The 25,021-nt window shown below is 40.8% G+C and overlaps 1 protein-coding gene across 1 annotated transcript in view; it reads right to left on the reverse strand.

The window, feature by feature from the left end:
* LOC148844112 (V-type proton ATPase catalytic subunit A) overlaps positions 1-17,937 on the reverse strand; it is a 39,145-nt gene extending 21,208 nt beyond the window's left edge. The window contains exons 1-7 of the mRNA XM_088958282.1: positions 17,432-17,937; positions 7,999-8,125; positions 7,787-7,842; positions 7,643-7,699; positions 7,328-7,439; positions 7,193-7,230; positions 6,953-7,054 (exon numbers count right to left, since the gene is read on the reverse strand). Of these exons, the coding sequence (XP_088814408.1) occupies positions 6,953-7,054; positions 7,193-7,230; positions 7,328-7,439; positions 7,643-7,699; positions 7,787-7,842; positions 7,999-8,125; positions 17,432-17,509 (570 nt within the window). The 5' untranslated portion in view covers positions 17,510-17,937. The remainder of the gene's footprint in view (positions 1-6,952; positions 7,055-7,192; positions 7,231-7,327; positions 7,440-7,642; positions 7,700-7,786; positions 7,843-7,998; positions 8,126-17,431) is intronic.
* Between the last annotated feature and the right edge of the window lie 7,084 nt (positions 17,938-25,021).

A 25,021-nucleotide genomic window follows, 5' to 3' on the forward strand; every position in this document is an offset into this window, starting at 1 on the left:
GAGAAAATCCCTAATGCAGCAAGAAGATTCAAAAGGCAGAGGAGCCAGCAAACTGTCCAGGTGTAAAACTCTTTCCAGATTGAAGGGGGGTTTATTCAAGGAGCCTATTAAAAAGGTGAGAAAAAAAAAAACAAAAAGAGCTGTTAAGAAGTAAAGAAGGGTCTGGTCAAGGCTCGGGAGATGCTGAATAATTGGGTGTAGTCATTTGGGAGGAAGGTCTACCTAGCATTTGAACACAAAACAAACTAGTAATTCCAAACCCACTTTCTGATTAATCATGAACTAGGGGTGTCAATGGTATTCGAAAATCCGATTTCGAATTTGATATTCGATATAATTGAATTGAATTCGGATAATTCGAATATCTAATCGGTCGAATTCGGATATCCTATTCTTACCAAATAGTTAATCGGATTCGAATTCAGATATGACCAGATTCGACTCAATAAATATCCGAATTCGACCGATTATTTAATTCTTATATAATATATAAAATATTTTATATAATTTATATATTTATATACTTTATATCAATAAAATATTTATTTTATATATTTATTAATTATCTAAAATAATTAATTAATCGAATCGAATATTCGAATATTTAATCGGATTCAAATTTTGATATTAATTTTCAATATCCGACGGATATCGAATCGAATTTAGGTATCGGATTTTCTAATTGGATTCAAATTTGGATATTGCCTCATCCGATTCAAATTCGATCCATTTGCACCCCTATCATGAACACAACTTTCTGGTTTATATACACTTCAACATCTCCATATTAAGGCCACTAACCAGGATACTAATCTTGCACAGACTTTTTTATGGATAATTATGAAATTTAATTAATATATTAGTAGAAGATCAAGACTGTAATCAGTCTTGAATCCTAATAGGTTTTAGGTTTACAAAACAAAAGAAAAGTGAGAGAAAGGAGGAAAAATAGAAGAGAAACAGAACACAAGGGGTTGAAAGGAAGGACAGATTTTAACAGATCTGCCGCCACCACTCTCTTATTATTTATAGGTTATGTTCAGTACAAAATGGAAAGGGCACATCTGCCCTTAGTACTTACATGATAAATGAAGTAAATAAAAGCTGAAATAAATAACAACTTAATTAACAAACTGAATAAAACTGGCACTACTATAACTGAAATAAATAACTACACATGTTGTCCTACGAACACAGTGGGGACCACTGCAGTGGGGCCCACGTCAGTGTTCTCTACACTCCCCCTCAAGTTGGGAGTAGATATCTATCATTCTCAACTTGGATAGGTCTGTCTCTAACTTCTTCCTTGGTACAACCTTGGTGAGGATATCCACGAGCTGCATATTAGATGTGATGTACGAAAGACACACTTCTTATGATGTGACCCTCGCACAAAATGTCAATCAACTTCGATATGTTTAGTTCTATCATGCTGCACTGGGTTGTGGGCTATATTAATAGCTGCCTGATTATCACAATACAGCATTGGGCTTTTCATAGTCAATACCCAACTCCTAAAGTAGTGACTTCAGCCATAAGATTTCGGCCACTCCGTTAGCCATTGACCTGTATTCCGCTTCAGCACTGGAGCAGGAAACAACACTCTGCTTCTTACTCCTCCAAGAGACAAGGTTACCTCCCACAAGGGCACAATATCCAATGGTAGACCTTCTGTCATCGACACTCCCAACCCAATCGGCATCTGTATAGACTTCCACCCTCATGTGATTATTGTTCTTGAGCAGTATACCTCTACCCGAGCATCTCTTCAAGTATGCTAATATTCTCTCTGCCGCAAGAAGATGAGAAGTTCTAGGGGAGTGCATGTACTGGCTAACAACACTAACTGCATAGATGATATCTGGCCGAGTGAGGCAGAGATATATGAGCTTTCCAACCAACCGTTGGAACATAACTTTGTCTTCAAGAGGCTCCACGCCCTTTGCACTAATCTTGTGATTTTGTTCGATGGGTGTATCAGCCGGCTTAACACCCAACTTTCCAATTTCCACCAACCAATCTAGAACATATTTTCTCTGAGAGATAAAAATCCCCTGCTTGGATCTAGCAACCTCAATACCCAAAAAGTACCGCAGTGCACCAAGATCTTTCACCTCAAACTCATGATGAAGGAGTTGTTTGAAGGACTCAATCTCATGGCTATCATTTCCTGTCACCACAATATCATCAACATATACTGCAAGTAGTGTCGGAGAGGACTCTACCCTCTTGATGAATAGTGTATGATCTTACTGGGCCTGTACATAACCAAACTTCCCAAGGGCTAATCTGAACCTATGAAACCAGGCTCTAGGTGGCTGCTTCAAACCATACAATGCCTTGTTTAATCGGCAAACTTTCTTACCTGTCTCTGTATCATAGAATCCAGGAGGCAACTGCATGTAAACCTCTCCCTGTAAATCTCCATTCAAAAAGGCATTTTTAACATCCATCTGAAACAAGGGCCAAGAATGATTTGCTGCAAGGGATAACAGAACTCGGATGGTGGTCATCTTGGCTACTGGGGCAAAGGTCTCCAAGTAGTCTCTACCATAAGTCTGAGTGAAACCCGTTGCAACCAGCCGGGCTTTGTACCTTTCAATAGAGCCATCAGCATTATGCTTCACAGTGAACACCCATCTGCATCCCACCGGTTTCTTTCCTTTTGGTGGGTCAACCAGTGCCCAAGTATTATTCTTCAACAGGGCATCCATTTCGACTTGCATTGCATCTTTCCATTCTGGAACTGATAAGGCTTCTTGCACTGTTCTTGGAATAGGGACATCAATGGAAGTGAGATCAAGGTCATCCACAAGAGGGGAAGTGGCAACAGTGGGAGGTGTCCCAGTAGGCTCTGGATCCGGAGCCGCAGAAGGAACTGGAGCTGGCCGGGACTGCCGATGACTAGGATCAACCTGCCTGCATCACCTGTGATAGACTCTCAACTCCGGCTCCCTCTGACCACCCTCACCACTACAACCTTCATTACCTAGTGGAATAGGTAAAGGAACAGCCCCACTTCTACCAGTCCCACTTCCACTCTCACTGCTCTCCCCCTGAGGAAAGAAACTCAAAACAACCCCACTCTCATTGCTCTCCCCCTGAGGAGAAACCCTAGGATAATAGGGTGTCTCCTCAAAGAAGGTGACATTCATGGAGACAAACCGTTTCCCTGAAACCGGATCATAGCAGCAATAACCCTTTTGAGTTTGTGCATAATCGAGGAAAATGCATTTGGAGGCCTTAAGTTCAAACTTGGAATGATGAAGCCCAAGAAGCTGAACGAAATAGGTACAACCAAAGGTTTTAAGAGGAACAATGAACAACTCCTCGTCTGGGTATAGAAGGGAAAAAAGGGTTCTCATATCAAGAACCCGGGAAGGAACTCGATTAATGAGATAAACTGTCATGGGGATAGCATCACCCCAGAAGCGAATAGGTAAATTGGAGGTAAACATAATGCTTCTAACCACCTCCAAGATATGCCTATTCTTCCTTTCGGCAACGCCGTTCTGCTGTGGTGTATAAGGGCAAGTGCTCTAGTGAATAACTCCATGGCTAAGAAGGTAGGAGGTCAATGGCTGAGCAAAGTATTCCTTTGCATTATCAGATCTAAGGACTTTGATTTTGGCCCCAAACTGAGTGAGAATCATCTGATGGAAGTTTTAGGTCAGAGCAGAAACCTCATCCCGAGAACGCATAAGATAGACCCAAGAAAAACGGGTATGGTCATCAACAAGCAGTAGAAAATATCTATACCCACCCATAGAAGAGATATGATATGGCCCCCAAACGTCAGTATGCACAATATCAAAAGAGGAATTACTCCTTTTATTACTTAAAGAATAAAAGGTTTTACAATGTTTGGCAAACTCACAACTTTCACACCTCAACTTTGATAACTCAACAGACTCAAATAAAGCAGGAAATGGACTCTTCAAAGACTTAAAAGACAAATGACCTAATCGGTTATGCTTTGGCATAACCGAACTCACAGACTGGGAAACAAAAGACTTCTTATCCACTGACTCCTCCCGACGAGAACTCTCTCCAAGCAGATAGATCTCGTTCGTCTCACGGCTAGTCCCAATCACCTTCCTCGTCTCCAAATCCTGAAAAACACATCGGTCAGGAAAAAAGGTTACTGAACAGTTCATGCGTTTGGTAATACTACTAACTGAAAGCATGTTAGTATCAAGCTTAGGAACATGCAAGACAGAAGATAAAGAGATAGTATCCAATAGCTTGATGTCCCCCTTGCCCGAAATGGTAATAAGAGAGCCATCAGCAATGGATACTCTATCTCGGACAGAGGACAAGTGATAAGAAGTGAACAATGATGGCAGGCTAGTCATATGGTTGGATGCACCTGAATCTATTACCCAGCAGTGGTCAGTATTACCTGGAGCTGAAGCATGGTAAGTTGAGGCTCGAGTACCTGAATGTGCAAATGTTGATGTGGCAGGAGCTAATGGTGACTGAGATGGTTGAGTTGAACTCCCAACTTCCTTTTCCAACTGTATGAGGGCAGTCCGAACAGCAGCTAAAGTCTCTAGGGATGTGCCTGATGAGGATGTTGAATCAGTGTTCACGGCCACATGAGTATTACCCTTCTTATTTCTTAGTTTTGCTGGGACCAAGTGAGGATGTATCTTCCAACAAGTATCTTTTGTGTGCTTGGGTTTCTTGCAATGTGCACATACCAGATCTCGTTTATCTTCCTTCTTCCGGTCCCTTTCTGAATCACCCCCTGGTTTAGGTTTAATAGTTGTCAAGGCTAGGAAAGGGGGTTGAGGCTGCATCATGACTTTCCTCCTGGTCTCTTCACTATGCACCAGGGAGTATGCTTGAGAAAGGGTCACACTATGTCTTGTCAATATCTGTTGTCACACAATGTCATATTCTGAATTCAAACCAGCCAGAAACTCAAATACCCTATTCGTCTTGACTTGCTTTCTGTGAGTCTGTGCATCTTTGGGACTCTCCCACTCAAGGGTCTCTAGATGGTCAATCTCATGCCACAAGGATTTCAAGGTAGAGAAGTAGACAGAAACTGGCTTCTCTCCTTGTTTAAGGTTGTTCACCTCACACTTCAGTTCATAGGCTTTGGCAACATTAAGGAGTTGGGAATAGGTTTCTTTCACAACATCCCATATCTCTTTGGCTGTCTTTGCCCACAAGTAATTTCGGCTGATATGTAGCTGCATAGAATTACACAGCCATGCCATAACCAAATAGTTCTCATAGTTGTAATCTCAAACCCGGTTTCAGATTTGTTTCCAAAACTACTTTCTCCCTGACCCTTAAACTCCATCTTTGATCAAGAATCAGTGGCTACAAACTGTTAGAGCCACTATACCAGAAAACAGAGTAAAACAAGCAAGTCTGAAATCTGATCTGAAACCAACACAAATCTGATCTGATCCCAAATCTGATCTGAAATCAATCGCCTATCACAGTATATGCAAGAAGTCAACTCAAATCTGATCTGAAATTAATCGGCATGCACAGTACTAGGCAGCCTGTCAATCTGATTTGCTATTTTCTGAAATCACTACTATGGGGCCCACCGCTGCGAGAGCAAAATTAGGGTTTCAACTGTAGGTCTGAAATAAGTGCTCAGCTGCACTCTCCAAACAGTCCGCACAAGTGGGACTTGTCGTAGGGCAATATGAAACCCTAAAAACTAATCACCTCTGAGAGGGGGGGTTCGGCCCAATAGTCAAACCCTAGAAACAAACTTAAAAACAATTCAGCCTCTCCTTCTAGATAGGTCCAACCTATCTCGACTGATTGCAATCTCTGAAACTCAATAATAATAATAAAAAAAAAACTTATGGATTTAGGTTTACTGCCTTCCAGGGTTACCTGAATCCTAACCTTCGCTGCTTCTTCCTGATTACCAACTCTCTGCAAGTCGCGGCAAGCCTTCAACTGCTGCAAACCTCTCCTGGTAATCTCCAAGATTCAGCCACCGCATATTTCTTCATAAGCTTCCAGCCCTAGCTAGTCCTCATGTGGTCGGCTAGACTAGACACACATGAGAAGCCCTAGATAGGCTCTGATACCAAGTAGAAGATCAAGACTGTAATCAGTCTTGAATCCTAATAGGTTTTAGGTTTACAAAACAGAAGTGAGAGAAAGGAGGAAGAAAAGAAGAGAAACAGGAGAACACAAGGGGTTGAAAGGAGGGACAGATTCTAACAGATCTGCCGCCGCCACTCTCTTATTATTTATAGGTTATGTTCAGTACAAAATAGAAAGGACACATCTGCCCTTAGTACTTACATGATAAATAAAGTAAATAAAAGCTGAAATAAATAACCACATGCTGTCCTACGAACACAGTGGGGCCCACTGCAGTGGGGCCCACATCAGTGTTCTCTACAATATTAAAAAGAATTGCATAGTGCCAAGCATCCTTTTGTATGTATTAGTCAAAATACTACATCTTCCACAAAAAATCCCAAGGCCCAAAATATGAAAGAGGAGCAGAAACAACCATTTAGATCAAGGTTCAAAATTTCGATACGTATCGGGCAAGGTTCAAAATTTCGATATGTATCGGGCCGTATCAGGGGCTTCCCGATATGCCCCTCCAGGGGTGTTTTGAGATTTCAACCAGTTTAGGGGGTGGACGGACCTCAAACCGGCCTCTCTGAACCTGATTTGAAAAAAAAAAATCAAACTTAAAAGAAGCTATCGATACTGCCCAATATGCCTCTACCGGCGTATCAGGCATATCAATATTTTGAACCTTGATTTAGATGATAATGCTAACAGCTTAGATCTAGTACAATTCAACTCCAATACTCGTACCAAAAAAATCAATACCAATTATAATCCCAATGCCCAACATCTTGAGAGAACCTTAACTATTAAGAAACAAGACAATGATAAATGATACATAAGGCTAACTAGTAAAGTAAAAGAAACTACGTCACAGACAAACCTTCAGTGAGTATTGACCAGCTGGTGCAATGTAAGCGATCTTTCCCATAGCATCAGGAGGAAGTACAACATGGTGCTGCATCAAACTGTTCTCAAAGACAGTCTGCAATATAGTGCAATCCGTGTATATACTTCAGTGAAACGCAATACAGGAACAAAATAGGAAGAGTTGAGTGCCAAAATCTTTCGTAAAAGGCACCATTGAACTTTTACAAAATAAATTTGCAGCTATTAAACTTACAGCATATAAGTCTCCACCAGTTAGAAGATCTCCCTCACCTGCAACCAGTAGAAGAAAGTTGACTACTCAGTATCAAGCATCTAAACCCACTAAGCCATCATGCTAAGAATAGATGGCACCTTAGAAAAATATTACCTAATTTTTTTGGTTGGAACTCCCAAAGTACGTCTTTGTCCAGAGCTGGTACGGAGACACCACGTGGAATATACACATCACCAGATCTTTTGGCAATGGTTTTCAGAGGCCTCTAAATAAACAAGGACAACAGCCAAGTATAAGATCCTGTTTTATGATAACTTGTAATATTAACAAGAAAATGCCCAACTGCTCATGTGAAAAATGGTCCATGTTAAAATAAGAAAACGATAAAGAAATGAACAGGTAGATCTAAAAGGTGATGCTTTTATCATTACAAATAATTCTATACTGTCAACTAGATTTTAAACAAACCTGAATACCATCAAAAATGTTTCCCAAAATGCCAGGCCCCAGCTCCACTGAAAGAGGCTGCAAGAGCAATGCACAATTTGCAAAAAGAACCAGTTAGTATAGTCAATTACTGACAATTGAGCATAGAGAAGCCTTCAGATGTACCTTGTGTGTTCGTAGAACAGGGTCATTCACCATCAACCCAGCTGTTTCTTCATACACTGAAATACAAAAGAAAACACTTTTTGCTTTAACTAAATGCCACATGAAAGAACAGAATAAGAATCTGGACAGAAATATTTTAGGACTTGCACAATGATAAGCATGCGCGCACACACACACACACAATAAACATAGGAAAGATCTATTAAAAGGACCTTGGATTGTAGCAGAATCTCCTTCCAATCTAATAATTTCTCCAATAAGGTTGTCATGACCAACACGAACAAGTTCATACATAGCAGCCCCTGCCATTCCATCTGCAACCACGACTGGACCTGATACCTGGCAAACAACATGAGAAGTGAGGAAAGAAACAAGTCCAGCAGTTCTGCATGTTAAATATATCATACTAAGAAAGTTCAAAATTCTTAGACTGCAGTTAACTCGGTGTTTTAAAAGCACAAGGGGCTTTTGTCCCTGAGGCACACACCTTTTTGAAGCAAGGCACAAAATTTTTCAAAACAAAATAAAAAACAATATTAGTTAAAAAAACACAAACTTGAACTTTAAGGAGATGTTTGGCATAGATGCCAATTTCCCAAGAATCGGTGCCACATCGGATCCACATAAGCATTTGAAGAATCAGTGAATTTTTTTCCTGCTTGGTTGATTGATGTAGAGAACACTGATGTGGGCCCCACGGCTGTGGTCCCCACTATGTTCGTATGACAGCACAGCATGTACTCTTTGTTAGTTATGTCAGTGTTAGTTGGTAGTTATTTCAGACAGCTTGTTATTTCAGCTTATTATTAGTTTATTTGCCATGTAAAGCATTAAGGGCAATTCTGCCTTTTCTACAATTAGTAAACATATAAATATTAAGAGTGGGGTGGCAGATAAATTAATCAGTCCCTTTCTCTCTTTTCTAAAACCCTTGTGTACTTCTGCTTCTCCTTCTTTTCTTCTTCTTTTTTCTTCTTCTTTTCTCCATCTGAAACCTTTTTACTTTTAGATTCAAGACTGATTGTAGTCTTGATCGACTACTGTTGATTGTGCCGATTTCTGGGAAATTGGTAGAAAATCAATCCCTGAAAATGGCTCAGAGTGAGGGATCACCACTTACGGTGATTCCCCGATTTTCAGGCGATTCTGATTTTTGTGGGGTGATGTGGCATCCAACATGGCAAGGATGATTTCCCAAGAAATAATGGTAGTACAGTACATGGAATAATAATTTCAATGAAAAATAATCACTCTTGATAATCAATACCAAACATTCTCAAAGGTGATTTCCCAAAAATCAGCTGACATGGAGGAAATGATACCAAATAACCAAAAATGGTGATTTTTGAAAAATCAGGTATGAGAAATCATTATCGATGCCAAACGTCACCTAAAATAAATTAAATGTTTAAAAAAACAATTGGCTCAAATTAAAATACATAAACATAACAATTTAAAATGAATTCATATTCAAAGTAAAAATGTAGAAATAAAAATAGACATTTCTATATAATGTGGATACTTGCCTTTGGGTTCTGTGCAAGGCCATAAAAGTTAAATCAGATTATTTTATAGCATAAGGTTAATATTTGACTCACATCTCATTTAGTCAATTTATTTTTTTCTCTCCTCGTACGTGCAAATGCACATGCCATTGAATTAGCAATGTTACAGAATAGGAAGTAAATACTAGGGAGATATGATGTTACAGAATAGGAAGTAAATACTGTTACAGAATAGGAAGTAAATACTAGGGAGATATGATGTTACAGAATAGGAAGTAAATACTAGGGAGATATGATGTTACAGAAATAGGAAGTAAATACCAGGGAGATATGATTTACCTTGATTGTAGGACTGATTTGTAGGAATTTAATTAGTATTGCTATGGATAACCATTTGGCTGATGACCCTCCTAATGATGACTCGAGAAAGTCTTGGTTGAGGGAGGATGCTCGGTTGTTCTTGCAGATACACAACTCCATTGAAAGTGAGGTAGTTGGTTTAGTCACTCACTGTGGATTTGTTAAGAAATTAATGAACTATCTAGAGTTCTTGTACTCCGGAAAGGGGTATATTTCCCGCATTTATGATGTGTGCAAAGCCTTTTATAGGGCGGACAAAGGCGATAGATCTCTTACAAGCTATTTCATGGATTTCAAGAAAACATATGAAGAACTTAATATGTTGCTTCCATTTAGTACTGATGTGACTGTTCAACAAGCTCAGCAAGAAAAGATGGTTGTTATGAGTTTTTTAGCTGGCCTACCTTATGAATTTGAGACTGTTAAATCTCATATTCTTTCCAGTTCAGAGATCTCTTCTCTACAAGATGCTTTCAGTAGGGTCCTTCGTACAGAAAGTTCTCCACCTGTTCAGCCTAGTAGTGCCCTTGTCAGCCGCAATAATACATTTGAATCAGGGAGACAATAATACAGGACTGGTAGTGGTAGAGGATCCAGCAATTATGACAGGTCGAGTAACTATGACAGGAATACTAATACTCGTAGACAGGAGTCAAGAGAGATAGTGTGTCATTTTTATCATAGGCCAGGACATATGAAGCGGGATTGCAGGAAGTTGCAGAATAAGAAAACTCAGTCTGCCCATATTGCATCCACCACGGATACTTCTGAGAAGTCTGTTATGATATTTGCAGATGAATATGCCAAATTTGCTCAATACCAAGAATCATTGAAACCTCAATCTACTACTGTTACTGCCATCGTCGAGTCAGATAAACCCAATACATGTCTTGTTTCCTCCTCTTCAAAATGGGTCATTGATTCTGGAGCTACAGATCATATGACAGGTAATTCAAGTCTGTTTTCTACCTTTCAGTCACATAAATCTACCTCTCCTGTTACTTTAGCAGATGGGTCAACATCTTGTGTTATTGGGTCTGGCACAATTAGTCCAACACCATCACTTCCTTTGCCATCTGTTCTTAGTTTACCTCAGTTATCATTTAATTTAATTTCTGTTAGCAAACTCACTCATACCCTTAATTGTTGTGTCTCATTTTTTCCTGATTATTGTTTATTTCAGGATCTTACGACGAAGAAGATTATTGGTAAGGGACATGAGTCTGGAGGTCTCTACATCCTTGATACACAAGTTCCAAGATCCATAGCCAGTTCTGGAGTTGTAACCCCTTTTGAAGCACATTGTCGGTTGGGCCACCCCTCTCTCCATGTGTTAAAGCAAATTTGTCCTCAATTTCAGAGTTTTTCGTCATTAAATTGTGTTTTGTCAGTTTGCTAAACACCATCGTCTTAGTTTGAGTCCTAGAGTCAATAAACGAGCTAGTGCTCCTTTTGAGTTAGTCCATTCAGATGTTTGGGGTCCATGTCCAATTGAGTCCAAAACTGGATTTAAGTATTTTGTTACTTTTGTTGATGATTACTCTCATATGACATGGTTATATTTAATGAAAAAACATTCTGAGGTGTTTTCTCATTTTTCTGCTTTCTGTGCTAAAGTTAAAACTCAATTTAATGTTTATGCTAAGGAGTACTTGTCAGAATCCTTTCAAACTTACATGCTTCAGCATGGCATTCTTCATCAAACTTCTAGTGTAGATACACCATCTAAAAATGGGGTTGCTGAACGGAAAAATAGACACCTTCTTGAAACTGCAAGAGCTTTGTTATTTCAAATGAAGGTTCCTAAACCTTTATGGGCTGATGCAGTTTCCACAGCATGTATTTTGATTAACCATATGTCTTTGTCTGTCCTTTAGGGTAAGACTCCTTATCATGTTCTATTTCCAAATAAAACATTGTTTCCTATTGAGCCTAGGGTATTTGGGTGTACATGCTTTGTTCGGGATGTTCGTCCTCAGGTTACCAAACTAGATCGAAAATCTTTGAAGTGTGTTTTTCTTGGGTATTCTCGTGTTCAAAAAGGGTATAGATGTTATTGTCCTACTCTTCACAGATATCTTGTGTCAGCTGATGTTAATTTTCTAGAAGATACACCTTTCTTTCCATCTACTCCTCATTCAAGTCAGGGGGAGGATGATGATTTGTTAATCTATACTGTCACATCATCTGTTTCACATCCTATTGAATCTGCTCCTGCCAGGCCTAAGCCACCTACAGTATAGGTTTATTCTTGGCAACCAACCCCTCCGAATCCATGTCCTGCACCAGCTCCTTCATCGGCATATCCAGTGTCAACTGATCCTGTTGCTTTGTCATCAGAACCAGTCTCTAATGATGATCTTCCTATTGCTCTTCGTAAAGGTAAGCGTAAGTGTACTTATCTAGTATCTTCATTTGTGTCTTATAATCATTTGTCGTCCTCTTCTTGTTCTTTTATTGCATCTCTTGATTCTATCTCTGTTCCTGAGACTGTTAAAGAAGCCTTTTCTCACCCTGGATGGCGTAATGCTATGATTGAGGAGATGAATGCTTTAGAGGACAATGGTACTTGGACCTTGGTAAATTTACCTGCAAATAAGAAGGCTATTGGGTGTAAATGGGTGTTTACAGTTAAAGTCAATCCTGATGAGTCCATTGCCCGATTGAAAGCCCGTCTTGTTGCTAAAGAATATGCTCAAACTTATGGAGTGGATTATTCTGATACCTTTTCTCCTGTTGCTAAACTTACTTCTGTCAGGTTGTTTATTTCTATGGTAGCTACTTATAATTGGCCCCTTCATTAGTTAGACATCAAGAATGCTTTTCTTCATGGGGATCTTCAGGAGGAAGTTTATATGGAGCAATCGCCTGGCTTTGTTGCTTAGGGAGAGTATGGGAAAGTTTGCTATCTTCATAAGTCTCTGTACGGGTTGAAGCAGAGTCCTTGCGCCTGGTTTGGAAAGTTTAGTCAAGCAGTCAAGAATTTTGGTATGAAGAAAAGTAAGTCTGATCATTCTGTTTTCTTCAAGCACTCTGTTGCCGGCATCATTTTGTTAGTTGTGTATGTAGATGATATTGTCATTACTGGGAGTGATACTACAGGGATTTCATCCCTTAAATCCTTTCTCTACACTCAGTTTCATACCAAAGATTTGGGAATGTTGAAATACTTCTTGGGTGTTGAGGTAACAAGAAGCAAGAAGGAAATATTCTTATCTCAAAGGAAATATGTACTTGACTTATTGTCTGAGATGGGAAAGTTGGGAGCTAAGCCATATAGTACTCCAATGGTTCCTAACTTGCAACTCACAAAAGATGGTGAATTATTTGAAGATCCTGAGAGATATAAAAGATTGGTTGGAAAGTTGAATTATCTTACTATAACTCGTCTAGATATTGCGTATTCAGTTAGTGTGGTGAGTCAGTACATGTCCTCTCCAACAGTTAATCATTGGACAGCTGTAGAACAAATTTTGTGCTACTTAAAAGGAGCACCTGGGAGAGGAATTTTGTATGGCAATCATGGTCATACTAGAATTGAATGTTTTTCAGATGCTGACTAGGCAGGATCCAAGGAAGATTGAAGGTCTACTTCAGGCTATTGTGTATTTGTTGGAGGGAATCTAGTTTCATGGAAAAGCAAGAAGCAGAATATTGTCTCACGTTCGAGTGCAGAATCGGAATATAGAGCTATGGCCAAGTCTGTGTGTGAAATAATGTGGATATATCAGCTTCTGACTGAAGTAGGTCTTAAAACTTCAGTACCAGCCAAGTTATAGTGTGATAACCAAGCTGCTCTTCACATTGCATCTAATCTTGTTTTTCATGAACGAACTAAGCATATCGAGATTGATTGCCATTTCGTTCGTGAAAAGATTCAGCAAGGTTTGATTTCCACAGGTTATGTGAAAACAGGAGAACAATTGGGAGATATCTTCACGAAGGCTCTTAATGGGGTCCGAGTTGATTATCTTTGTAACAAGCTGGGCATGATTAATATCCATGCTCCAGCTTGAAGGGGAGTGTTACAGAATAGGAAGTAAATACTAGAGAGATTTGATATTACAGAATAGGAACTAAATATTGTTACTGAATAGGAAGTAAATACTAGGGAGATATGATGTTACAGAATAGGAAGTAAATACTAGGGAGATATGATTTACCTTGATTGTAAGACCGATTTGTAGGAATTTAATTAGTCTTCTTTCCTAACATAGAATTTGTAACTTGTATATATATATACGAGATTGATGAATACATATAACAAATTCTTCTTCTTCCTCTATTTACTCTTGTTTTACAAGCAACATATAAAACATATTCAAGCACACAACAATTCTAGCATGAGAAACTTTCAGTCTGCTTATTCCTCTCCCAATTGCATTAGTTCAAGTAGCTAATGTAAGGTTAAACATCTTGCATTCCTATGTCTACAAGATCGGGACTCCACCTGATGCAGGAGCTGAATAGGCAAAATTGGAATTTTATGAAATTCTATGTATTTCTGTATTTTTGGACAGTGGGGGTATTTTCATCATTTTGCAATTTTTTGTGGGGTCGAATGATAGGGTTTAATTTGTGTAGTTATAGTTGGTTTATGTTTAAAATTTCAGAGTCATTGTATAAGTAGGATTAGAGTTATTGAATCGTCTTTGAATTGAAATAGGATATGACAACTTAGTTTGAATTCTACTAGGATTATTGAGTCTAATGGTTTGACCCCTAAGACTATTATGAGTCTAACAATTTAACTCCTAGGATTATTACGAGTTTAGAGTCTATAAATATGTATGGACGTTTTACACAAAGGCAATGAAGTTTATTTTGTTTTCTTCAGCTTATGCTAGATATGGTGAGTGATTCCCATGCCCTAGAGTGATTCTAGGCACCCTGTGAGTGATTCCAGGTATTTTTTTCTCTTCCTTCTCTCCCTATTTTCTCTCTTATTCCTTCAAGAAGTCATTACAGCCATCAACAACCATAAAATTCTGACCAAGAAGACCATTCAACATTCTCTAAGGGCTAGAACCGAGTTGGTCCTACATCACCACCTATGTAAAGGTCACTTGAGACAAGCCCAAACAAGTCCATGCAGGGGTCCTACATTTTTGGCCCGCATATTTGATTTCTAATCCTGATTTTTTTCTTTTATCCTTCAAAAAAAATTCAGGATTAGAAATCAAATGTTGTTTGATGAAAAATGGCTTGTAAAGGATGAGAGAACAACACTAGCAAAAAATGGGGTTGTATTTTAAGATGAACTGCAACTAAAATCACAAGACCAACTTCTTTATATATGGGCCAAAGTTTTAGAACCCTCAGAGGCTTGATTGAGAGGTTTGGGCTGGAGCCCCCACCCCAGCCACTATGCAAAGTTAGCACACATGGGCTGAAGTGCAAGGTGCACTAGGCGCGCACGCCTTTACAAAGGGGTTGCACCTGGGAGCAAGACATATACCTTGAAGTGCACTCATTTTTGTACCTAGACACACCTGAAGTGTGCCTTTTAAATCACTGAGTTAACTAAGAAAATTTTTGAAATTGAGGAGATGCTCTACAACATGAATGCTTTTGTTTTCATTTGTTTTTGGAATTGCCACATCAACAACAAGACAAAAATGTGTTCTTGAACTGTGTTTTTGTTTTGGAAAGCAAAAAACAAGTTGTTTTGTTCCAAAAAAAAAAACAATACATGTTTTTGAAACCATCAAAATGATAGTTTTTAAAACAAAAAATATATATAATATAGATATTATATTATTTATGGAACATTATATTTAATAACCAGATGAAAACATACTCTTTACACCAGATATTCAAGATAATGTTTTTGGCTTCAAATTTGGAAACAAAAAACAGCACACATATAACCAAGAACATGTTTTCCGTATTTTTGTTTTAAGAACCAATTTGTTTTCAAATCAGCTGCTTTTGTTTTATTTTTGGAACTGGCAACAAGAAAAACAAATTACATTGGAGAACACCTTTATTTTTTTATCAGCATGAAAAAGAACGCCTCTATATTGGCAAGAAGGGTCACTAAAAAGAATAGCAAACAAATAAATTCTGAACATATCATACATTCAAACCAATAATTAAATGCTTTCATAACACAAGAATCTGAAGTTACTCCCTCTTAACTCTGAAACCTGGAAATGATTGGTTTTCAAGTGGAAAGGCCGTGATATTTTCATCCTTTTCTTAAGTACTATGATTTTACAGTGCCAAAGAATGCCCAAGATTGATATGTTTTTTGAATTGAATGTGACTTATAAATCATCAAGATTGGATGAAAATATATCAAATGATTGTTAAGCCTAAACAATTAATACTCACTTATTGCATTGATTAGAATAGAGCAGTATATCTAAGGGCCAAAAATCTATCTATCAAAGGCATTGATACACTATACGAGTTCTTCAATCATCAAAAGCTTCCATCGTCATGAAGAAGGTCCTAACAAGCTGGCAATAGGCAGGTTTCAGCCTAAACCTCAAGGCTCGAGGCTCATATTATTATATGTCTCCATGTCAACCTAACCATTCAAAGGAATCTGAATTGGGTCCGGCTCAGGCCTCGAGCAAACCAAGTCTTAAACAATCAATAACCAGCATATGAGCTATTCTTAGGCCTATAGCTGAAAATGCCTGGCTGAGATTGGGATGACCACAGCCTTCTTCCACACATGGATGGCACTTGGCATACCATAGGCAAAACCAAAAAGGAGAGAGGACTTAACAGAGGTGCCAAAATTTTAACTTTTCTGTGAATCCTCATCAATATTAAAACATGTCCATATGAATATCAATTTTGAACCTCTTTTCATTTAATGAAATAACAAAACACCTCAATTCTGTCATATAAGTTGTCAAGGAGAATATAGCCAAAGAATAAAAAAATTAATAGATCAGTAAATTAAAGTTGGTGCTTTGCAAACCACAATTAATAGTGGTACCCACAAACAAACATTGGGAAAAACCAGAAAACTATCTAAAAAGAAATATGCAAGTGCAATTGCAAAATCTTGCTATTTGGATCTCCGTTCTTCTTTTTTATCACAATTAACTTTTCAGCCCATCTTCCAGCAAATAGGAGCTTACAAATTAACGTTAGAAATGGTGAAGAACAATATAATTGGAATTATAAAGGAAAAGGGTAATCTTTATTTAGCTTAATCGGAAAGCGAAAATAGATCTACTTGGAAAGCCATCTAAACATTTAGCATCTTTCAGTCCAGTACATAATAAGAAAAAGAAGTTGACATTTTCAAAAGCTCATCATCCCTGGCCTAAAGGGTACAATTCAAGGATATTCACTTAGAATAGCTTATTCGACCAATCACTTAACCGAAAAACAATGGACTGCAATAAGGCAGCACTTAATAATCCTACGTCCCTCCCGAGATCATCATTCATTAAGGTTACTAAAAGTTCATATTTCTACTGAATTTACCAGTCCGAGAAGCAATCTAACAGAAGAACAAGAAGAAAAAAGGCGCTTATTATAGTAAAGAGATCTTAAGCAGAACAATTCAATAAAATCTAGATGTCTCTGTCTCCAATATACGAAACAGAACCACTATCACTACTAACAAGCAGCAGCAACCATCAATACGAGCTATAATGCGGCGTCCCAAGTTACCCCAATTGGCAGCCAATACACATAAAACGGTCCAAATAAGCAGAAAAGAATCTAAAACCCAATCCAATTCGCCCGAACTCAACCTTAAAGACTAGAAACGCACCAAGAGCAAAACAGATCAAAACCCGATCGTACATACCTTGCGAACGTATCCATACTCGCTCTCCTTCTCTGAATCGTCAAAAGACGTTAATCGAGCTCCATAAACCGACGGCATTTTTCAGAAATCAATGAACGAATGAGAATCAGATACAGAGATTGCAAAGACGCCGATCTAAAACCTGAATTCCAAGATCTGACTAACTTAATTCGCAGGAGATCAGGTGAAAACACTAGAGTTGGAGCAATCCCCAAGGGAATCGAGAGATAGCAGCGAGAAGCCAAGATCCGAAACAGGCGAGGCTAGGAGGTTCAGGAGTTCCAGCAATTTTTTCATATGCAAATCCAGATATCCCTACCAACAAAAATCCCTCCCAACAAGTTCCATGATTTGTATCCACACATCATGCATGGGACTCACCGTAAGACCGGGACCAAGCACAAGACCGAGACGGGGGTTTTATCGATCTCCCCACCTCAGAAATCGAATTTGCAATTTAACCTTCTAGGAAAACTGAAATAGGCACCAAATCCGGTTAATAAATCACTTTTTATTTTCAACTCCACCCCGTACATATGTCACATATTTTTTACGAAAATGCCCCTACGGATACCGACTGCGTTGAGACTTGAGAGGCCCTCGTCTTCCTCTTCTTCTTTCCCGGAATTGCGTCCTGACCAAAAGGCAACCGACACCGCACCACACTTCATACGTCTTGATCGGAGTTGCGTCCGAATCGACAAAACTGCCTCAACGCACTCGTCTTCGAGAGATCGACACCGGCATGAAGAATATGTCTTGATCGGAGTTACGTCCTGATTGGGTCAAGAAGATGAAACATATGGATCGGATCATTTGCATATCTTACAGCCCGACCAGCGTACATGTTAATTAATGTTACATATTATTAATTAATAGAAATTTTATTTCGATTTATTACTGTTAACAATGATAAATTATTAAATTTAACGAATAGTTGTTGATGAATATTGAGTTAAGTATAACTTAATAGATAATTAATGGTAAATTATTACTAAAATTATATGTTAATTTACTAATAATTAGTAGAAAAAAATGTTAAAAATAGCAGTTAATTAATGGAATATTTATTATATCATCTTTTAAGTACAATTTTTGAAATTTAATTTTCAGGAAATTAATTATTAGAGTTAATTAAATATTAAAGAAAATATTTTTCCCCAAATTAAATATTCCAACAACATAATTAGAACAAATTTTTTCTGAAAATAATTTTATGAAATTTATGTATTGCAATAAAATATCACAATTAAACAATTTTCGAAAATTAATTGAATAAATATCCGAAAAATATATTTTTAAAAAACAAAGTGAAAACTAATCTGAAAAATTACTAATGATTACTGTAATTATATAATCTAAAGAATAAATTAATGATTATTGTTCTTGTAAATGACTAACTAATTTAATTATAATGTAAATAATTTAATAATTTAATCATAGTTTTTCTGAAATGAGCTTAATTTTGATAAATTAATTTTTTGAAAATTCGTTTAATAAATTAGTTTTCTAAAACTGATAATAATTATTATAATTTAATTCTAAGAGAAAATTATTTACACCAAATATTCCAACGCAACACACGTGACCAAATATCCAAATTCCACCCTATCGGCACTTAAACAGGGCTGGAGGACCCTATGTGCCACACGCGACCAAATGTCGAGATTCCACCAAACTCCCACGATATCGTCAGCACAACCCTAATGGACATCTCCACGTCGCTTGGCCAACTAAACTCCCAACGGTCTTGCCTGACAGAGAGAAACGGAGATTCATCAGAACCTCCGTTTTGCTCCATCAGACTAATCGCTAGGTCTGAACCACCCCCGCTTTGCACCGTAGCATCGTGGGACATCACCCTACAACATTGGTGTGGTCCCCGAGCCAATACACTCCGAGGGGACCCTGTGTGCCACACGCGACCAAATGTCAGGATTCCACCACCAACCACAAAGATCGGGCAGGGGTGTTATATGGCCGCCAAACCCCATGGTATTGTCGGCGCAACTCTAATTGATACCCCAACGCCGATCGACCCACTAGACTACCGACGGAGAGAAACGAAGATTCTGTGGAACCTCCGTTTTGCTCCGTCGGACCAATCCCAAGGTCTGAACTGCCCTCGCTTTGCATCGTGGCATCGTGGGACATCACCCTACAACATTCCGGTGGTCCCCAGGTCGATACACTTAGAACCATATGTTGCACACAACAAAATGTCAGGATTCCACCACCCACAAAGACCGGGTAGGGGAGTTATATGGCCGCCAAATGGAGAGAAACAGAGAGAAACGGAGAGAAACAGAGATTCTACATAACCTCTATTTTGCCCCATCGGACCAATACCTATGTCTGAACCGCTCCCGCTTTACACTGTGGCATCATGGGACATCGCCCTACAACATTGTTATGGTCTCCGGGCCGATACACTCTGGGAAGACCCTGTCTACCGCACGCGACCAAATGTCGGGATTCTAGCACCCAACCACTAAAACCGAGTGGGGGGTTATATGTCTGCCAAACCACCATGGTATCGTCAGCACAACCCTAATGGACATCCCGACGCCGCACGACCCACTAAACTCCCAACGGTTTTGCCTGATGGAGAGAAACGGAGATTCTATAGAACCTCCATTTTGCTCCATCGGATCGATCCATAGGTCTAAACCACCCTAGCTTTGCATTGTGACATCGTGGGACATCACCCTACGACATTGCAGTGGTCCACGAGCAAATACATGGGAGAACCCTGTGTGCCACACACGGCCAAATGTCGGAATTCCAGCACCATACCACTAAGACTAGGTGGGGGTTATATATCCGCCAAACCCCTATGGTATTGTCCACACAACTATAATAGATATCCCAACCCCCCTCGGCGCACTAAACTCCCGACAATTTTGCCCAATGGAGAGAAACCGAGATTCTGCACAACCTCTGTTTTGCTCCGTTGGACCAATTCCTAATTCTGAATTGTTGCCGCTTTGCATCGTGGCATTGTGGAACATCACCCTACAATGTTGTGGTGGTCCCCGAGCCTATACACTTCGGGAGAACATTGTATGCTGCAAGCGACCAAATGTAGGTATTCCACCACCTACCACTAAGACCGGGCGGGGGGGATATATAGCCACCAAAGCCCCATGGTATTTTCCGCACAACTCTAATGTTATCCCAATGCCCCTTGGCCCACTAAACTCCCGAAGGTTTTGCCCGACGGAGAGAAACAAAGGTTCTATAGAATCTTCATTTTGCTCTGTCGGACCAATCCCTAGTTCTGAACCACCCCCGCTTGGCACGGTGGAATTTTGGGACATTACATTACGACATTGAAGTGGTCCTCAGGCCGATACACTTTGGGAGAATTCTGTTATTGGGATTCCACCACCTACCACTAAGACCGGACGAGGGGGTTATATGGCCGCCAAACCCCCATGGTATCGTTGGCACAACTCTAATGGATACCCCAATGCCCCTACGCTAAACTTCAGACGATTTTCCCTGAAGGAGAGAAACGGAGATTCTGCAGAACCTCTGTTTTGCTTTGTCGAATCAACCCTTATGTCTGAACTGCCCCCGCTTTGCACTATTGTCACGGGTGACTCTTTCATTGCACCATCAAGCACCTACAGTGAGCCATCCGAGTGCCAGCCACGTGCTTTCAAGGAGCCAACATGTGTGTCATGGGTGGGCTTTGCTTGTATTTTGTAAGGGGGACCGCCGATGGCGTAATTGTAATTACTTAGTATGCTTTTCCATTATTTTGATGTTTCATATTGTCACTCCCCCAAAAGCTTAACGTACTCTTGGAGGGGAGGTAGGTAGTCGAGTGAGCTCATAAGCGTGTAAAGGTTAAGCACGAGATCCCCTCGACACTGTACTGTGTGCTTGTGCTTACCACTGATTAATGCAATACAAGTAGCCTTTTGCTAATTAGTGTGCCTTCTTGTTGCCTTTCTGTGTGTGTTTGCTTTGTTTCGTAGGCTTACTCGCCCATTTCGAGTGCCGCACGGGGCCCCAAAGATTATCCCCGTGACAGTTGGTATCAGAGCAGGTGCTCCTACAAATACTCTGGACCGTTTGCGTCCCTACAATAACCCAATGAAGAGCAATCGGGGCGTTTCCGATGACACACCACATGGACGGATTCAAGGCCACGACACTGACGAAGCGCCACTTGACGAACCTACCAAGACACAAGCCCCAAAGGGGCGTACAACCAAAGCTAGCAAGCGCGACAAATCAATCGACCAACTAGCTACTGTGGACATGCGCCTCCTACGTTGCGAGGTGACAGTGGGAGAAACCCGAGATCGGGTTGATGAACTCCACCTCAGCCTAGAGACGGTTGAAAATGCAGTGGTGGAACTAGAAGGACGTTTCAATGGCGCCTTCAGGGACATGCACACCACCATACAGAATTCGGGAGCTGGGCCTTCCCAAAGCAGCCTACAGGGCGTGCTAGACAGATTCCAAGCGCAATTGGATGAGATGAGAGATGAGATGACTCTCCTAAAGAGGGCAGTGGCCAACACACCAAGCACTCCCTCCACCCTAGCTTCCATGAACATCAAGATCCGAGAGCCAACACCTTACTCGGGTGCTCGGGATGCTAGGGAGCTTGACAACTTCTTGTGGCAATTGGAGCAATATTTCTCTGCCACTGGCATCATTGACAACCAAACTCAGGTACGTACAGCTGCTATGTATTTGACTGATATCGCGATGTTATGGTGGCGTAGGTGTTTCCAAGACATTGAACGTGGAATCCGTACCATCGACACTTGGGCTGGATTCAAGCGTGAGATCAAGCGGCAGTTCTACCCAGAAAATGTGGAGTACTTGGCGCGCCGAAGAATGAAGAATCTCAGACATCAAGATTCACTACATGACTATGTCAAGGAGTTTTCGGCCTTGACGCTGGAGATCACTGACATGTCAGACAAGGATCTTCTGTTCAATTTTATGGACGGTCTCAGACCATGGGCTGAGCTCGAACTCCAGCGACATGGGGTTGAGGACCTTGCCACCGCCATGGCCATAGCTGAACAGCTTGTTGATCTGAGAAAACCTAAGGAAGATGGGCAAAGACCATCCAGCCCAGGTACCAGGAGTTTGAGTGAGGGTGATCCACAATCAACCCCTACAAAGGAGAAGCCAGTGCCCGTGGACAAGCCCTACAATTACCAGCAAGGGAAGAAACCACAAGGAGGCCCAAGCTACCAGGGCCACCAATCCTCTAGGAGACCTCCTCCTGCGCCGTGTTACCTTTGCAACGGGAAGCATTGGACGAGTGACTATCCAACCCGAAAGAAAATAACTGCCCTCATCGCCAAACTCAGTGATAGTGAAGAGAGCGATGAGGAGAAACCCACACCGGCGCCCAGAGTAGGTGCCCTCCAACTCATCAATGCCATGGTCAAGAAAGAGACCACATCAAAGCGGTCCACCAAAGCCCATAAGGGACTGAGTTATGTAGACATCACCCTCGGCGGGAGGCCGACACAAGCCTTGGTGGACACTGGGGCCACCCACAACTTCATTTCGCTTGCGGAGGCAAAGCGACTCGGCTTGACCACCACCAAACAAACTGGGTGGGTCAAGGCTGTCAACTCCGGGGCCAAGGCAGTAGAGGGCACGGCCCGTGGAGTAGAACTCCGAGTGGGACCATGGAAAGGACCTATCAATCTATCTGTGGTTCCCTTGGATGATTTTCAGGTGGTTCTTGGAGTGGAGTTCCTCAAGCAGGCGGAAGCAGCACTTATGCCACACATCAACAGTTTGCTTATTCTGGATGAACACTCCCCTTGCATGGTTCCTGTCTCATCAGCCTTGCAGATACTTGGGAAGCAGCTTTCAGCTTTGCAGTTGTACCAAGAAACTATCAACCATGAAGACAGCTCGGCGTCAACAAGGAAGAACCCCTGTCAAGTACCTCACATCGACACTGGAACCGGTTGGGAAGTCGTCACCAGGAAGAAGGCACCCCCAAGACAAATCCATTTTCAGCGCCAACACCGGTGTCAGTGCCCAAGTCAACACCAACAGCAACATCAGCTTCAACGCCAACCACATCAGCAGAAGTCGACTTCACAGCAGAAGCCGCAAGTGCCCGCAACTGGTGGGCCCAACAGAAGAAGACCCAAGGCCGTGTCAAACCTTGCCCACGTCTACTACCACAACCACCGGGGAGAGCGAGTGCCACTCAAGCCATCTAGGAACCACATTCACATCATCCCTAAGGCTAGTTCCCGTAGCAGCCCTGTGAGATACCCTTGGGGAAAAATATATGGGAATCCACACCTTAATAATCCAAAACACCACTTTGATCCTTACCTGGCCCAAACCTACCCCTTAGCCAAACAGGACCAGCCGCTGACATACCTTGAGGTTGCCAGGAAAGGACTTATCCATAAGAAACCCCAACAGAATGAGCCAACCCGACCCTGCCACCAAAATCTACACCTCGGCCTTGGACGACAGCAGGTTTGGGGAGCAGCAGAAGAACCCTCCTTCCGCAACAGTGACTATAAGCGACCAGCCGAAGCCGATCTCCGAGGACGTAGATCGAATTGAGTGGGGGAGAATGTCACGGGTGACTCCTTCATTGCGCCATCAAGCACCTACAGTGAGCCATCCGAGTGCCAGCCACGTGCTTTCAAGGAGCCAACATGTGTGTCATGGGTGGGCTTTGCTTGTATTTTGTAAGGGGGACCGCCGATGGCGTAATTGTAATTACTTAGTATGCTTTTCCATTATTTTGATGTTTCATATTGTCACTCCCCCAAAAGCTTAACGTACTCTTTGAGGGGAGGTAGGTAGTCGAGTGAGCTCATAAGCGTGTAAAGGTTAAGCACGAGATCCCCTCGACACTGTACTGTGTGCTTGTGCTTACCACTGATTAATGCAATACAAGTAGCCTTTTGCTAATTAGTGTGCCTTCTTGTTGCCTTTCTGTGTGTGTTTGCTTTGTTTCGTAGGCTTACTCGCCCATTTCGAGTGCCGCACGGGGCCCCAAAGATTATCCCCGTGACACTATGGCATTGTTGGACATCACCCTACAACAATGCTGTGGTCCCCGGGCCAATACTCTCTAGGAGGACCCTGTGTTCCACACGCAATCAAATGCTAGGATTCCAAGACCCTACCATTGTGGTCGGGCGGGGGTGTTACATGGCCGCCAAACCCCTATGGTTATACCTAGTAATTTGGTTGGGTGGGTCGGGTTTGGGTTGGGTCAATGTATTTTTGGTTGATTTCGGGTGAGGTTGTCAAATGCTATACCCTAACCCTAAATGTTCGGGTTAGGGTTGACCCATGGGTCAATTCGGATCATCCAAAAAATAATTGAAATTTAAAAAATAAAGAAAAATTACATGAAAAGTGTCAAAATCAAAAGAGTTAACCTTAAAATTCCAAATATAAAATAAAAAACTTGAAAATTTAACAATTTAAAGAGTAACAATAAAAAGTAAAGACTAAATAGAAAAAATTAAAAGTGGAAACTTCTAACAATCCATAAATAATCCCAATTAGACTTGACAATCGAGTTAGTGGATTGAACCATGACCCAACCCAACCCAACCC

Source organism: Nelumbo lutea, chromosome 8 (assembly GCF_056320005.1).
Source record: "Nelumbo lutea isolate HS-2025 chromosome 8, American lotus-T2T, whole genome shotgun sequence".
NCBI lineage: Eukaryota > Viridiplantae > Streptophyta > Magnoliopsida > Proteales > Nelumbonaceae > Nelumbo > Nelumbo lutea.